The following is a 14,166-nucleotide window of genomic DNA, read 5'->3' as shown; positions in this document are numbered from 1 at the left end:
CTGTGTCCCCGCTGCAGCCCCAAGTGTCCCCCGAGTGCCCCCAACTACCGTCACTGCACCCTCGGGTCCCCAAGCGTCTCCTGCTGCCCCAAAGCGTCCCCGCTGCATCCCACAGTGTCCCCTCCTGCCCCAAAGTGTCCCCCCTGCATCCCACAGTGTCCCCTCCTGCCCCAAAGCGTCCCCGCTGCATCCCACAGTGTCCCCTCCTGCCCCAAAGCGTCCCCGCTGCATCCCACAGTGTCCCCTCCTGCCCCAAAGCGTCCCCGCTGCATCCCACAGTGTCCCCTCCTGGCCCAAAGTGTCCCCGCTGCATCCCAAAGTGTCCCCTCCTGCCCCAAAGTGTCCCCGCTGCATCCCAAAGTGTCCCCTCCTGGCCCAAAGCGTCTCCTGGTGTCTCCAAGCGTCCCCGCTCCATCCCAAAGTGTCCCCTCTGCCTCAAAGTGTCCCCGCTGCATCCCAAAGTGTCCCCTCCTGCCCCAAAGTGTCTCCTGGTGGCCCCAGTTGTCCCCGCTGCATCCCAAAGTGTCCCCTCCTGGCCCAAAGTGTCTCCTGGTGGCCCAAAGTGTCGCAGCTGCATCCCAAAGTGTCCCTTACTGGCCCAAAGTGTCCCTGCTGCATCCCAAAGTGTCCCCTCCTGGCCCAAAGTGTCTCCTGGTGGCCCAAAGCGTCGCAGCTGCATCCCAAAGTGTCCCCTCCTGGCCTAAAGTGTCTCCTGGTGCCTCAAAGCGTCCCCGCTGCATCCCATAGTGTCCCCTCCTGGCCCAAATTGCCCCTGCTGCACACCCTTGAAGTGTCCCCTTGTCCCCCGCTGCATCCCAAAGTGCCCTCATATCTCCCCCCTGCACCCCAAAGGGTCCCTGTCCTGTCCCCACTGTGTCCCCTTGTGCCCCCATTACATCCCCAAGTATCCCTCCGCACCCCAACGTGCCCTTGCTGTGTCCCCAAGTGTCCCCGCTGCAGCCCAAAGTGTCCCCTCTATGCCTCAGCCATCCCCACTGTGTCCCAAACTCCTGTTGTATGCTGACCTGCCCCCCTCGTGTCCCAAAGTGTCCCCACCATGTCCCAAAGCAGCCTCCTCATGTCCCTGCGCTTGAGTGTCCCTGTCATGTCCTTAACCATTTCAGTTGTGTCCCTCACTGTCCCTTTTGCCTCCCATACTGTCCTGGTTGTGTCCCAAATCATCTCCATCATGCCCCAAAGTGTCCCCACCCCAGAGGGGTGACCACTGGCACCCACCCCCCACTGTATCATTCTCAGCACCTGTCCCTGCTGCCTGCGGTGACACCTGCGATGACATGGGGTTTGGCAATGCCAGCCAGGAATGGTGTCCCAAATCACAGGGGACATGGGCACTGTGGTGGCCTGCACTCTCGTCCCTCTGGGGATGCTGAGGTCCCCTCGTCCTCATGGGGTACAAAGGGCAAATCTCGTCCGCAAGGGTCACCAGGAGCCAAGGGGTGCTGAGGCCACGTTGTGCCACCGGTGTCCCTGGGGATGTCCGTCCCCACGCCCTGCCGGCAACACCTTGTCCTTGGCTGAACGGGCTCTTTATTTGGGGACACGGCGGTGGCTGGTGCCGGACGCTGGCTCCGGCCGTGGCACAGCCCGGCTCTGTGCCCGCCCCACTGGTGGCACCGTCCCCGCGGGCACTGCCCGGCCGGGCACCTCCATCCCCTCGCCTGGGGATGCCAGGTCTGCACTGCTGGCCCCGGCGAGCTGGGGACCACAGGGCTCCATCGTCCCCTTGTGAGCGATGGGGACCCCACCCCGCACACCCCTGGGGTCAACCTGCCCAGATGCACCCAGCAGGGGCGGTGGCAGAGGAGGATGGGGTGCTCGGGGTGCCCCCTGCTCCGGCACCCACCCCTCAAGCTGCATCCCAAGCGAGCCGGGCCACCGCGCTGCACTTCATTGAGCCCACCATTGCCACCACCCATCATCCAAGGTGACACGTGGCCGAGTCCTTCCCCTGAGATGCTGCTCCTTCATGTCCCCGCTGCTGGGCTTGTCCCCATGCGTGTCCCTGGCGGGTTTAGCCGTCGGGGAAGATGTAGCTGTACTGGTTGAGGATGTGCTCCACCACCTGGTTCTGGAAGACCATGTGCATGGCCATGTTCCCCTCCTCGCTCGCCGGCCGCAGCAGCGTGGGGCCGAAGACGATGGCGATGCTCTGCACCGACATGCGGTTCTCCTCCCTGTACTCGATAACCCTGCGGGGACGAGCGACAGTGTCACTCAGCGTGTCCCCAAAGCCAGGTCCTGTCCCCCTTCCTGCCAGCTGGCTGGGTTTGGGGGGAGTGAGGGAGGTGTCACCTGCAGAGGTGGCGGAAGAGGACCTTCATGGTGTCGTGGTGGGCGGGCGGGAGGGAAAACACCAGGTCACGGATGCAACGGCCCCGCCTGCTCAGGTCCTGCAGTTCTGCAAGGGGAGGGCAGCACGGTGGGGTGCTGGCTCTGGCAGCCGCAGCATCCATCCCCGTCCCTGTCCCTATCCCTTCCCCGTTCCATGCCATCCCAATCCCTGTCCCCATCCCACCCCACCCCATCTCAGTCCCTGTTCCATCCCTGTCCCCAGCCCTGTGCCCATCCTCATCCCCTTCCCCAGCACTGTTCCTGTCCCCATCCCATCCCATCCCATCCCATCCCATCCCATCCCATCCCACCCCATCCCATCCCATCCCATTCCCATCCCATCCCATCCCACCCCATCCCATCCCATCCCATCCCATCCCATCCCATCCCATCCCATCCCATCCCATCCCATCCCCATCTCAATTCCCATCCCTGTCCCTATCCCATCCCATCCCACCCCATCCCATCCCATCCCATCCCATCCCATCCCACCCCATCCCATCCCATCCCATCCCATCCCATCCCATCCCATCCCATCCCATCCCTTCCCATCCCATCCCTTCCCATCCCATCCCATCCCATCCCATCCCATCCCATCCCATCCCACCCCATCCCATCCCATCCCCATCTCAATTCCCATCCCTGTCCCTATCCCATCTCATCCCATCCCATCCCTGTCCTTGTCCCTGTCCCATACCTGTCCCCATCCCATCCCTGTCCCTATCCCTTCCCTGTTCCATCCCATCCCAATCCCTGTCCCCATCCCATCCCACCTCACTCCATCTCAGTCCCTGTTCCATACCTGTTCCATCCTGTCCCCATCCCATTCCCACCACTGTCCCTGTCCCTACCCCATACCTGTTCCATCCCATCCCCATCCCTGTCCCTATCCCATCCCTGTCCCATCCCGTCCCAATCCCTGTCCCCATCCCATCCCATGCCATCTCGGTCCCTGTCCCCAGGCCTCACTGATGGCAGTGATGAACTTGTCGAAGTGGCTGAAGGGGACGAGCGGCTCCAGCAGCTCCCTGAAGAAGAGCTTCAGCGCCCCGGTGACAACGTGGATGTCCTCCCAGCGCCCGTCATCCAGGTCCAGGTGCTCGTCTGTGGGGCCAGGGCAGCACCTCAGGCAGGTCCTAGCCCCAGGGACGGGAGAGGGTCCCCGTGCCCTCCCCCCACCCCAGCCAGAGCCCTGTCACCCTGCCCTTGGTGGGGGTTATATCCCATTTGCCCCCCGTTGTCACCGTGGGTGACCTTACCATGCTCCACTTTGTAGCGCAGTCTCTGGACAGTGGCCAGGTTGCCACTAACCCGGTACAGCCCATCGATGTCCAGACCTGGCAGAGAATGGGGAGGGGGGAGATGGGGAGAAACCTCCCGGTTAACCACAACCCACCCTGGGATGTGATGCCACCCACCATCGAGGAGCTATGGGTCCCCCGGTGTCCCCAGAAAGGTGCCCACAGCCAGGTGGCACATGGTGACAGCGACCGGTATGGCTGTGCCGGTGCCTGCAGCAGCCAGCACTTGGGATTCCCGGGAAAACCCAACCATCCAATGGAGGCTTTAGCCAGAGCTCTCCCCATCCTGGTGCCCCCCCCGGATTGTCCCTGTCCCCAAGCCCCCGGGAGGTACCTCTCCTCTCCACGGTCTGGATGCACTGCAGGACGAAGCGGGGCACCGTCCCCCGCTCCCGTTCGCACAGCGCTTGCAGGGAGCAGCCGAAAACTGGATCTGGAAAAAACAACAGGGACTTGAGCACAGCCAGGTGACACCTGAAGGATGCCCAGTGACAAGTCCAGGGTGGGGTCCAGGGTTGGGGACATCGCAGAGGGTCCTGTTCCCATGTGGGTGTCACACGGGGGTGGCTGGAGGTGACGGGACATGCCCAAGCCCATCACCAAAGCATCGGGTGAGGGTTGGGCTTGGTCCTCTGTCCCAGCTCCATCCCTGGCTGTCCCCACCCCCATCCCAGCCTGGGGACACCCTGCGGGGGCTCAGCCCCATCCTGGCACCCACCCTTGATGTAGCCCCTCTCGCGCAGGGACTGCAGCGTTGGCCGCCTCTGCAGGAACTTGCGGAGTTTGTTCCGGACTTTGCTGGAGTCACTCTCACCGCTGGCGCTGCCCAGCACCTGCCCAGCCACTGGCGGGGACATGGGACACATCAGCATTGTCCTGGCATGTCCCACCACCATGGGACACCCGCAGGGTGGCCACCCCACCCTGCCTGGTGGATGGTGATGCCGGTGCCCGTCCCTGTGCTGGGATGCCTGAGCTCACCTGCCCTCTTCTCCTCGCTGCTCCCCAGCTTCTCCCGGGAGCTGAATTCCGCCCCGCTTTCAGCATCCTCCTCGCCGGGGAGGTCGGTGCCCTAGGGAAGGGGCAGCGTGAGACCCCTGTGCCCATCCCCATGGTGGCAGGGCGGGGGGCGCCTGCTCACCAGCCTGCTGATGCTGTCGCTGATTGCCTTCTGCCAGGCGGTGATGATCTGCTCCGAGTCGTGCTGGATGAGGAACTCCGAGCCTTCCCGCGTCTTCAGCTGCGGGAGCAGCGGGCAGCGTCAGAGCAGCGCCGCGGGGCTGCCCACGACCACCCGGCTTTGGGGTGGTGGCTGAGAACGGTGCCCAGCTCATGACACCGATGACCCTAGTTGTTGCTGTTTGCCAGTTTGCTGGGACAGCTGGAAACCACCTCCCCGTGCAAAGCCCAAGTGGAAAACCCCCTCTGGGAGCCAGGATGTCCCTTGGTGATATCTCCATGCCCGCAGGAAAGGGACAGTGGCTGGTAACGTGTCCCTTTCCTCCCAGTCCAGGGATGTCCCCCAGTGTCCCCACCACCAGGAGCCCCCGCACATCCCTTTCGCTGCTGGTGGAATGAACCAGGCAGGTGCTGGCATAGCCACTGCCCTGCAGGCCACGTCTGGACCCTGCCGGGTGACCGATGTCCCCCCCAGTGTCACCCGGCTCACCTCCAGGACGTGTTTCTTGCTGGACTTGTCCTTGCTGGCCCAGGCAAGGGTGGCCCCGCTCAGCTCCACCGTGTGCTCGGGAGTGGTCAGGGTGCTGGGGTGCCGCTGTGGGGGCAAGGAGATGAGGGTGACACCTCTGGCATCGTCCTGGAGGGGACGAGGGCACTGGGGTCCTGCTCTGTGGGGGCACTGTGGGCTTTCTCCTCCAGAAAGGCAGGAGTGGCAAATGTCCCCTGTGGGACATCTCTGTCCCCTCCAGTGGCACTGGGACCTCTCGGCAGGACTAGGACATGGTGCTGCTGCAGTGGGGTGGGTGTCGTGGCCACCAGCCTGGAGACAGCTGCCCTCACCTTGTGAGACATCCCCAACCTGAGGGGCTTCAGCTTCAGGGTCCCTCTTGGTGACAGCACCATGTAGAAGCAGCATTACATGGGGAAAGGAGCCTGGGTGGCTGTCCCCAGGGAGGGGACAGTCCTTTGGGGTCTTTATAGTAGAGAAGAGCATCAGACCCACTTGCTCTCCTCCTGCCCTGGGTTTTGGGGTGCTTTGGCCATGCTCCCCCTCCATCCAGCCCCTCTCCATCCCTGTTTTCCAGAAGGCCCCCCCCATGACGGAGCCCTGCACCCACACCCTGGCAGTGGGGCCAGCACCATGTGTCCCCCCCGAGGGTGTGGGTCTGTCTCCTCTCCTTCCCCTGCTGTTGTCACCACAGGGTGTTGCAAGACTCACGGCAGCTTCTGCATCCGGGCAGCGGGTGCTGGGTGCTGGGGGGGGTGGGGGGTGGGGGGGCTGGGTCAGACACCGCTTCCTCTCTGCTCCCCCCGATGAGCTGCTGGGCAGGACAGACGCCCTGCCACTGACCCTGCTCCCACACCGGTGCTGGCCTCATCTCATGTGTCCTAGCTCCACCTCATGGGTGCTTGACCCATTCCATGGGTCCTGGCCCCATCCTGCAGGTGCTGACCCCATCCTGTGGGTCCTTGCCCTGTCCTGTGGTTGTTGGCTCTATCCAATGGGTGCTGACACCATCCCATGGGTGCTGGCCCCATCCTACAGGTGCTGACCTCGTGCTATGGGTGCTGGTGCCATCTCACGGGTGCTGACACCATCCCATGGGTGCTGACACCATCCCATGGATGCTGATGCAGTTCCATGGGTGCTGGTCCCATCCTACAGGTGCTGGCCTCGTGCTGTGGGTGCTGGCCCTATTTCATGGGTGTTGGTGCCATCCCATGGGTGCTGGTCCCATCCTACAGGTGCTGACCTTGTCCTATGGGGTGCTGGCCCTATTTCATGGGTGCTGGCCCCAAGGAGGCTGTTAGGGCTCTTACCAAGGCACCGGCAGCTGAGTGCTTGGAGTCCTTGAAGAAGGTGAGGATCCTGCCCTCCAGCACCGTCCAGGAGGAGCTCCAGTTCTTCCTGGGGAGCAGATGGGTGTGTGTGTGTGGGGTGTGTCATGCAGGGGGACAGCACAGCCCTGTCCCCGCCACCCCCCAGGGCTCCCTTCTCTGGTGGCAAGGGACACCGGGATGTGCTTACCGGAGCCGCTTCCCTCTGTCCACTGTCTTGGTCCGGTTGAGCACCCCGGCTTTTTCAAGGCTTTTAAACTGGAAGACAAAGGATGTGGGGGGGGGGTCAGGTTTGCCCCCTGCCCTCCCTGGTGCTGGGGTGGGGAAGGGCTCGTGTCCCTCCGCAGGGTGCTCACCTTCTCCTCCTTGAGCCCCAGCGCCGGCGGCGCGGCACTGTGCCAGGCAAAGAGCCCGCTGTCCTGGCTGGAGCCACTGCTGGCACGGTTGTGGCGGCCGCCCGCTGGCACCTGGGGAAGGGAGGGAGCAGGTGATGCCTGAGGTGCCTGTGCCGGGTGGGTGCTGGGCTCTGCACCCACTGTGCCCCAGAGCCCCTGTCTTCTGCTTCTGTGGCCCCGTGAGGATGCTAATCCCCTGGCAGATACCCCTGCCCCCATCCCTGTCCCTATCCCCATCCCCCTCCTCATCCCTGTTCCCATCCCCATCCCCATCCTTGTTACTATCCCTAATCCCATCCCTGTGCCTATCTCCATCCCCACCCCATCCCACCCCACCCCACCCCATCCCATCCCATCCCACCCCATCCCACCCCATCCCATCCCATTCCATTCCACCCCACCCCACCCCATCCCATCCCATCCCACCCCATCCCACCCCACCCCACCCCACCCCACCCCATCCCATCCCATCCCACCCCATCCCATCCCATTCCATTCCACCCCACCCCACCCCATCCCATCCCATCCCACCCCATCCCATCCCATTCCATTCCACCCCACCCCACCCCATCCCATCCCATCCCATCCCATCCCACCCCACCCCACCCCACCCCATCCCATCCCACCCCATCCCATCCCATCCCACCCCATCCCATCCCACCCCATCCCATCCCACCCCACCCCATCCCATCCCATCCCACCCCATCCCATCCCATCCCACCCCATCCCATCCCACCCCATCCCATCTCACTCCATCCCATCCCCGTTCCCATACCGTGTCAGAGGCGAAGTGCTCGGGGTAGAACACGGCTCCCTCAGGGTGGCTGTGCCTGTACCAGCCCGGGGGCGAACCCAGCTCCTCAGGGTGCCTCGGGGACAGATAGAAAGCAGCCCCCTGATCGTAGGAGCCCACAGGCGAGTAGTCTTCCTCAGGATAACCCTCCAGCTCATCTGGAGACAGGTCAGGATAGTCTGTTTCTGGAGTGGGTGGCTGGAGAGAAGAGCCAGGTCAAGGTCTTGTGCCCCACCAAGAGCATACACATCCCCAGGCCACAGCCAGCCAAGGTGGGGGCTGCCCCATCTCCATCATCTCCATTCCCATTTACATCTCCATCTCTGTCTCTGTCTACATCACTGCCTCTGTCTACATCACCATTCCCATCTCTGTCTCCACCTCCATTCCCACCTCCATCTCCATCCTTGTCTCCATCTCCATTCCCATGTCCATCTCCATCCACACTCATATCTCCACTCCCATCTCCATCTCCATCCCTGTCTCCATCTCCATCTCCATTCCCACCTCCATCTGCATCCCTGTCTCCATCTCCATCTCCATCTCCATCCCTGTCTCCACTTCATCTCCATCTCCATCTCCATCTCCATCTCCATCTCCATCTCCATCCCTGTCTCCATTCCCATCTCCATTTCCATTCCCATCTCCGTCTCCATCTCCATCTCCATCTCCATCTCCATCTCCATCTCCATCTCCATCTCCATCTCCATCCCTGCTCCCACCTTCATCTCCACCTCCATCTCCACCCCCATCCTCATCATCCCTGTGCCTCGCTGGGTGCTCACCCTCTGCTCCATGGAACTGTACCGTGTCACCCCAGGGTACATATCCTGGGAGCTGCCTCCGTCTGCCGCGAGGGGGGGGTCCCACGACGTCTCACCTGTTACCGAATTATAGAAAAAAGCCTGTCCGCTGGCTTCGTCCACGTACTGCTCCCACGCGGGAAACTCCGGGCTGTGGGTGAGCGAGGAGGCGGGAGAGGCGGCGGGACTCACTCCATCTTCTGCCTGCCCAAAGGGACAATCCCACGTGGTCTCGCCCGTCACCGGGTTATAATAAAACAAATGTCCACTCTCCGTATCCGTGTGGGTTTCCCAATCCAAGCTGGAGCTGCCGGCCTCCTCTGGGGCCGATCTGGCGGCCGCGGCTTCTTCCCGCAGCTCCTGGATGTTGAGGTAGATGGGGGCAGGCGGCTCCTCTGGCTCTTTGTGTGCCTGGGGACACACAGGGGGATCACTTGGGTGATGTGGCTGGTGATGGGTGTGGTGAGCTGTGGGGCAGGGGTGCTGGGGACGGCATTCCTGGGATATCCCCACCGAGGTACCCGGGCTGGCGGATGGATGAGAGCACCAAGGAGCCAGATCCTGCCCTGCATCCCTGCAGGCACTGCGCAGAACACTCTCTCGCATAGGGCAGGACCTGCGAGCCATGGGATGTAAATGGCTGGCAGTGGAGGAGGGCACCCATAGCACCTATAGCACCCATAGCACCCACAGCACCCATAGCACTTCACAGCACCCATAGCACCCATAGCACCTATAGCACCCATAGCACCCACAGCACCCATAGCACTCACAGCACCCACAGCACCCACAGCACCCATAGCACCCATAGCACTCACAGCACCCATAGCACTCACAGCTCCCATAGCACCCACAGCACCCATAGCACTTCACAGCACCCACAGCACCCATAGCACTCACAGCACCCATAGCACCCACAGCACCCATAGCACTCACAGCACCCACAGCACCCATAGCACTCACAGCACCCATAGCACCCATAGTACCTATAGCACCCATAGCACTTCACAGCACCCATAGCACTCACAGCACCCATAGCACCCATAGCACTTCACAGCACCCATAGCACCCATAGCACTCACAGCACCCATAGCACTCACAGCACCCATACTACCTATAGCACCCACAGCACTCACAGCACCCATAGCACCCGCAGCACCCATAGCACCCATAGCACTCACAGCACCCATAGTACCTATAGCACCCACAGCACCCATAGCACTCACAGCACCCATAGCACTCACAGCACCCACAGCACCCATAGCACCCACAGCACCCATAGCACCCATGCTGGGGCCAGGAGCACCCAGCTGGTGGTGGGGATGGGCGTCCCACCTGGGCACATGGTGAGAATTTGGGCTTGGGGCATCGTGGTCCCCGGTGTCAGCAGCCACATCGCTGGTACCCACGTCACTCCCTGCACCCACTGCGCTCAGCACCCCCAGTGCCAGCACCCTGGGACATCTCCAGCGCCCAGAGCACCTGCACCCCCTGCCCCTGCCCTCACGCTGCCAGCACCCAGGCCTTCTGCACCCGCCCCCCCAGCACCCGCCCCCCCAGCACCCCCAGCACCCGCCACCCCCCCAGCACCCTGACCCACAGGGGAGCGCAGCCCTGTGCTGGGACCGACAGCCCCGTCACCACGTCTCAGAACAGGGTCCCACGCACCCCCAGCATGGCTGCCTGCCCCCCCCCCCCCCCCCCAGGGCTGCTCAGGGGGGCGGGGCAAGTCCCCTGGGGGTGGGTGGCCGCCGAGGGGTGGCTTCGGGCGGGGAATCCCCTCCTGGCACCCTTTGGCCTCCCCAGCTTTACAGCCCCTGAGCCTCCCTCCAACGGCCACGGGGACAAAGTTTCCCAACGCCAGCCCTGCCCGTCACCCCAGGGGGTGACAGCAGGTGCAGCGTCCCTGGGGACACCCTGGAGCAGAGGGGGAGAGTGGACTCAGTGTCCCCAGGGACACCCCGTCGCCCTCCTCTCCACCACCCCACGACCCCCCTGTCGCGGTGAGAGGGGCTGGAAACCCAGCGTGAGAGGCCAGCCTCGCCTTGGGGACAAGGGACATAGGGGTGACGGGGGGGGGGGTACCCAGCACAGACCCCCCCCAGCACCTCCCTCTCTCCCATGGGTGCATCCCTGGGGGTTTCCCCCCCCTCAGACAGGGGGCTAAGTGCCCCTCGCCACTTTGGGACAAGCAACTTGGCACGTCTGGTGCCTGCCGCCCCCCCCCTCCCCAGCATCAACCCTCGGGGGGGGGGGAAATTCAGGAGGGAGCCAGGGGGGTGTGACGCCCCAATCCCCCCCAACCCCCCTGGCTGGGTGCACCCATGGGTGCTGCCTACCTTCCCTGAACGCAGCAGCCGTGACGCCCTGCTACAGGATCGCTGCAGAGCACCCGGCACCCGGTCACCCATCTCGGGGGGGCACCAGGGCGGGGGGCAGCTGGGGGGGGGCAGCTGGGGGGGGGCACCCAGAGGCTGCGGTGTTGCTGATGGCGCCCAGTGCTGGGCCCCGTGCCGGCTGCGCTTCCTGCTGGGGTTCGGGGAGCGGAAGAGCCGCCTCTGAGCCCTGCGCTTCTCTTTGGGGCGGAATTGGCTTTTTTTGGGGTTGTTGTCACCCTGTCACCCTCCACCCATCACCTGCTCCGGCAAAGCCAAGGACAACCCAGCAGGGATTGCGCCGGGATGATGCTGTGCTGGGGGTGCAGCCGGCGTTAACCGGGAAAAGACCCCCTCCCCAAATTTCGGTTGGCTCATCTGGCACCAACCCACTGCACTGGCACAGGGACAAGGCGGTGGGTGCTGTGTCCCCCCAGCACCGGGACCACCCGTCCTGGCGGCCCAGGGGGCAGATGCACGTGTGGCCAGGCCAAGGCTGCCGCAGCCCCGCCGTGGCCGGTGCCGGTTGGGTTTGGCACCGGTTGGGTTTGGGCAGGGGAAAGCTCTGGTGATGGCACCGGGGTTGGGGACCTCCTGGAGTCCCTCCTGGGGACCCTCTCAGGGGTGATCAGTGGCTTTGGGTGTGCAAAGAGCACTGGAGGTTAACCCGGTACAGCCAGGGTCGCAGGGTGTAAAATGGGGTGTAAAATGGGGTGTAAAACACGGCACAACCCTCCCCAGCACCCCCTTTCCACTGGCAAAACACCCCCCCCCCCGGGCAGCACGACCCCTCGAGCCCCCCTCAAACAGGGGGACACCAGGGCTTGAGGTGCTGCGGGCATTTGGGGCTACCCCACAGAGAGGTGCCAGGGTGGGGGGACAGGATGCAGGACACCCCCCCACCCCCACCCCCCTCCTTCTGCCGTTACTGTCTCACCCTGCTGCGCCCCAGCCCCTGACAGTGGCAGGTGAGCGGCCAGGGCGCACCCCCCACCCTTGGGTGCCCCCCCGTAAGAGGGGGTGCAGTGGGGAGCACTGGGGGGGCACTGGGAAGGGCCCCTTGCTACTTACTGGTGTGGGGCGGTGTGGGTTTAGGGGTGGCGGGGTGCTCACCTTAGCTGGGGTGCACCCCGCACCCACCTCCAGCACTGGGTGCTGCGCCCAGGTGAGACACCCGCCCCGGCAGGGAGGAGTTGCTGCGCTTCCCTGTTAACCCTTTCTGCCTCCTCTTGCCCTGGGAATGCTGCTGGGACGGGCTGTGGGTGCCCCAAAGTCCCCTGGGTGGTACCGACCCCCCCCCGGGGGTCGTGGGCATAGCTGGAGTCTGCACCCGGGTGGGATGCTGCTGCGGGGGCAGAGCCGGGGGCCTGGGAGAGCCTGGGGGTGCTTGTGAGGGTGGGGAAACTGAGGCAGGACACGAGGGGGCTGAGCAAGGAAGGTGCTTTGGGGTGGGTGCCCAGGGTGGGGGTGACTTCCCCCCCCTCCCCAAGGCAGTAAATGCTGGCAAATCTGTATGGGGGGGGGATTGGCCCACAGGTTTGCCCCATGGGGTCAGCTTGGTGGGGGGGGATGTAGGGGGGTCCCGGTGGTGGCTGCGGTGCCAGGGAGCCCCTGGGTGCCACCCCACCCTGTGCCAGGGGTCACAGGGTTGTATCGGGGGGGGGGACATGGGGCACTGAGTCAGCTGGGGGACCTGGGTGTCCTGCCCCCCCCATACCACTCAACCCCCCTGGCGCTGCTTTTGGGGATGGCAGTGGGGATGTCACCGTACCTGAGTCGCATGGCTGGACCCCGGCCACCTCCTGGCCGTGTCCCCGTCCTTGCCGGGGGTGTAGAGGGTCTCGGAGCGGCTCTTGCCAAGTGGGTGAGTGTGTCCGAGGAGGTCCCCACGGGACCCCATGGCGGTGGCACCTCGTGGTGCTGGCATCACCCGTGCCAGGTCATCCAGGGAGTGTGAGTGCTGCACCGGCTCAGCGGGGTGGGTGCTCCGTGCTGGGGGGGCCCGAAAAGAGCTGAGCACCGGCGGTGAGTCCCTCCTGGGCACCGAGCATCCTCCGACCGGCTCCTCTGCCTCAGTGGCACCGATGAACCGATACTCGTAGCCCGGCGGCTGCTGCGGGACCAGCACGGCTGGGTCTGTCCCGGCATGTCCCGGCGGTGGGGGGTCAAGAGGGGCCGGGGTGGCGATGGGGGGCAGCTCCTTCACATACTGGGCAGGGATGTAGAAAGGCCGGGTGTCCCCACTCCTCTTGACGTGCCACCAGTGGTGGTTGGTGCGTTTCAGCAGGACGTAGCGCTCATTGGGCTTGATGGAGACCAGGGTCCCATCCTTGGCTCGGTACTCGAAGCCGTACTCCACCAGCACCAACGCCTCCTCCGCCGGCACCGCTGCCTCCATGGCCGCCCCGGCACCTCCGCCTGCGAGACACGGGGCAGGCCAGGGGTGATGGCGGCTCCCAGCCCCTTCGGGGGCTCATGGGGACCCTGGGGCAGCCGAGCCGGGTGGTGCCCGCTGAGCCCCAGCCCCACCATGCCGTTCCACGAACCACCAAACCCGCCTGAAACAGCCCCAAGGTTGCCCGCGCTGCCCTCGCCCACCGACCCCGACCCCTGGGAGCCCCTGAGCCCCAAGCCCCCGAGCGCCCCGAGCCCCCCGATCTCACCTCCGGCCCCGTCGGGGCAGTGGGGCGCGCGGCGGCGGGTCCCACTCGTGCCCACGCTGGGCTGGTCCCAACTCGCCCCGGTTTCCTGCCGCCGAAAGACGGAGCCAAGCTCCACGCTGTGGGTGGGTGGCCGGCCCCCGGCAGGAGGAGAGGGGCGGTGGGCACCTGGCTGGTTTCCTGCCCTCGGAGCTGGAGGGAAGGGACGATGGCGGAGGGGACCCGCTGCCGCCCGGCCGAGGAAACGGCTCCTCGGGAGGTTCCTGCTGCAGGAAGGGCCCTGCCCCGCGGCTGAGCCGGGATCTGCGCCGCTGCCGGATCCGCCATGGCCTCCCCGGGGAGAGGGATGGGACCCCCATCAGGGGGGTCCCATGAGAGCTGCCCTGCCCTCGCTTTTGTCCCCCCCACCCAGGGAGTGCCACTGGGGTCCCTGTGCTGGTGGGTGCATCCCAAACCCTCCCGGCGCTGG

At 64.7% G+C, this 14,166-nt stretch overlaps 1 protein-coding gene across 2 annotated transcripts; it reads right to left on the bottom strand.

Annotated features, from left to right (window-relative positions):
* Positions 1 to 1,531: 1,531 nt before the first annotated feature.
* ARHGAP27 (Rho GTPase activating protein 27) lies at positions 1,532 to 14,029 on the bottom strand. 2 transcript variants are annotated; one of them, XM_055697504.1, is made up of 16 exons: positions 13,701 to 14,029; positions 12,809 to 13,455; positions 8,645 to 9,073; positions 7,842 to 8,057; positions 7,028 to 7,138; positions 6,862 to 6,929; positions 6,654 to 6,741; positions 5,323 to 5,427; positions 4,795 to 4,893; positions 4,635 to 4,725; positions 4,372 to 4,497; positions 3,988 to 4,086; positions 3,612 to 3,689; positions 3,322 to 3,456; positions 2,314 to 2,419; positions 1,532 to 2,210 (listed from the first exon to the last, which is right to left on the bottom strand). In XM_055697504.1, the coding sequence occupies exons 2-16, from the start codon at positions 13,433 to 13,435 to the stop codon at positions 2,033 to 2,035; spliced, it is 2,556 nt and encodes an 851-aa protein (XP_055553479.1). In that variant the 5' UTR covers positions 13,436 to 13,455; positions 13,701 to 14,029; the 3' UTR covers positions 1,532 to 2,032. The 2 variants fall into 2 exon arrangements, with proteins under 2 accessions (XP_055553479.1, XP_055553480.1); XM_055697505.1 differs by lacking the exons at positions 12,809 to 13,455; positions 13,701 to 14,029 and adding an exon at positions 11,002 to 11,806.
* Positions 14,030 to 14,166: the final 137 nt, after the last annotated feature.

This window comes from Falco cherrug, chromosome 20 (genome assembly GCF_023634085.1).
Source record: "Falco cherrug isolate bFalChe1 chromosome 20, bFalChe1.pri, whole genome shotgun sequence".
Lineage (NCBI taxonomy): Eukaryota > Metazoa > Chordata > Aves > Falconiformes > Falconidae > Falco > Falco cherrug.
This window is presented reverse-complemented; position numbering and strand designations above follow the sequence as displayed.

What these genes read in the sequence shown, in the direction of transcription:
- ARHGAP27 (XM_055697504.1), bottom strand. Translation starts at nt 13,435, where the DNA reads ATGGAGGCAGCGGTGCCGGCGGAGGAGGCGTTGGTGCTGGTGGAGTAC. An exon ending in GACAGAGGGAAGCGGCTCCG is followed by an intron (nt 6,742 to 6,861) that starts GTAAGCACATCC and finishes TCTGCTCCCCAG; the next exon opens with GAAGAACTGGAGCTCCTCCT. An exon ending in CGAGAGGGGCTACATCAAGG is followed by an intron (nt 4,087 to 4,371) that starts GTGGGTGCCAGG and finishes TGTTTTTTCCAG; the next exon opens with ATCCAGTTTTCGGCTGCTCC.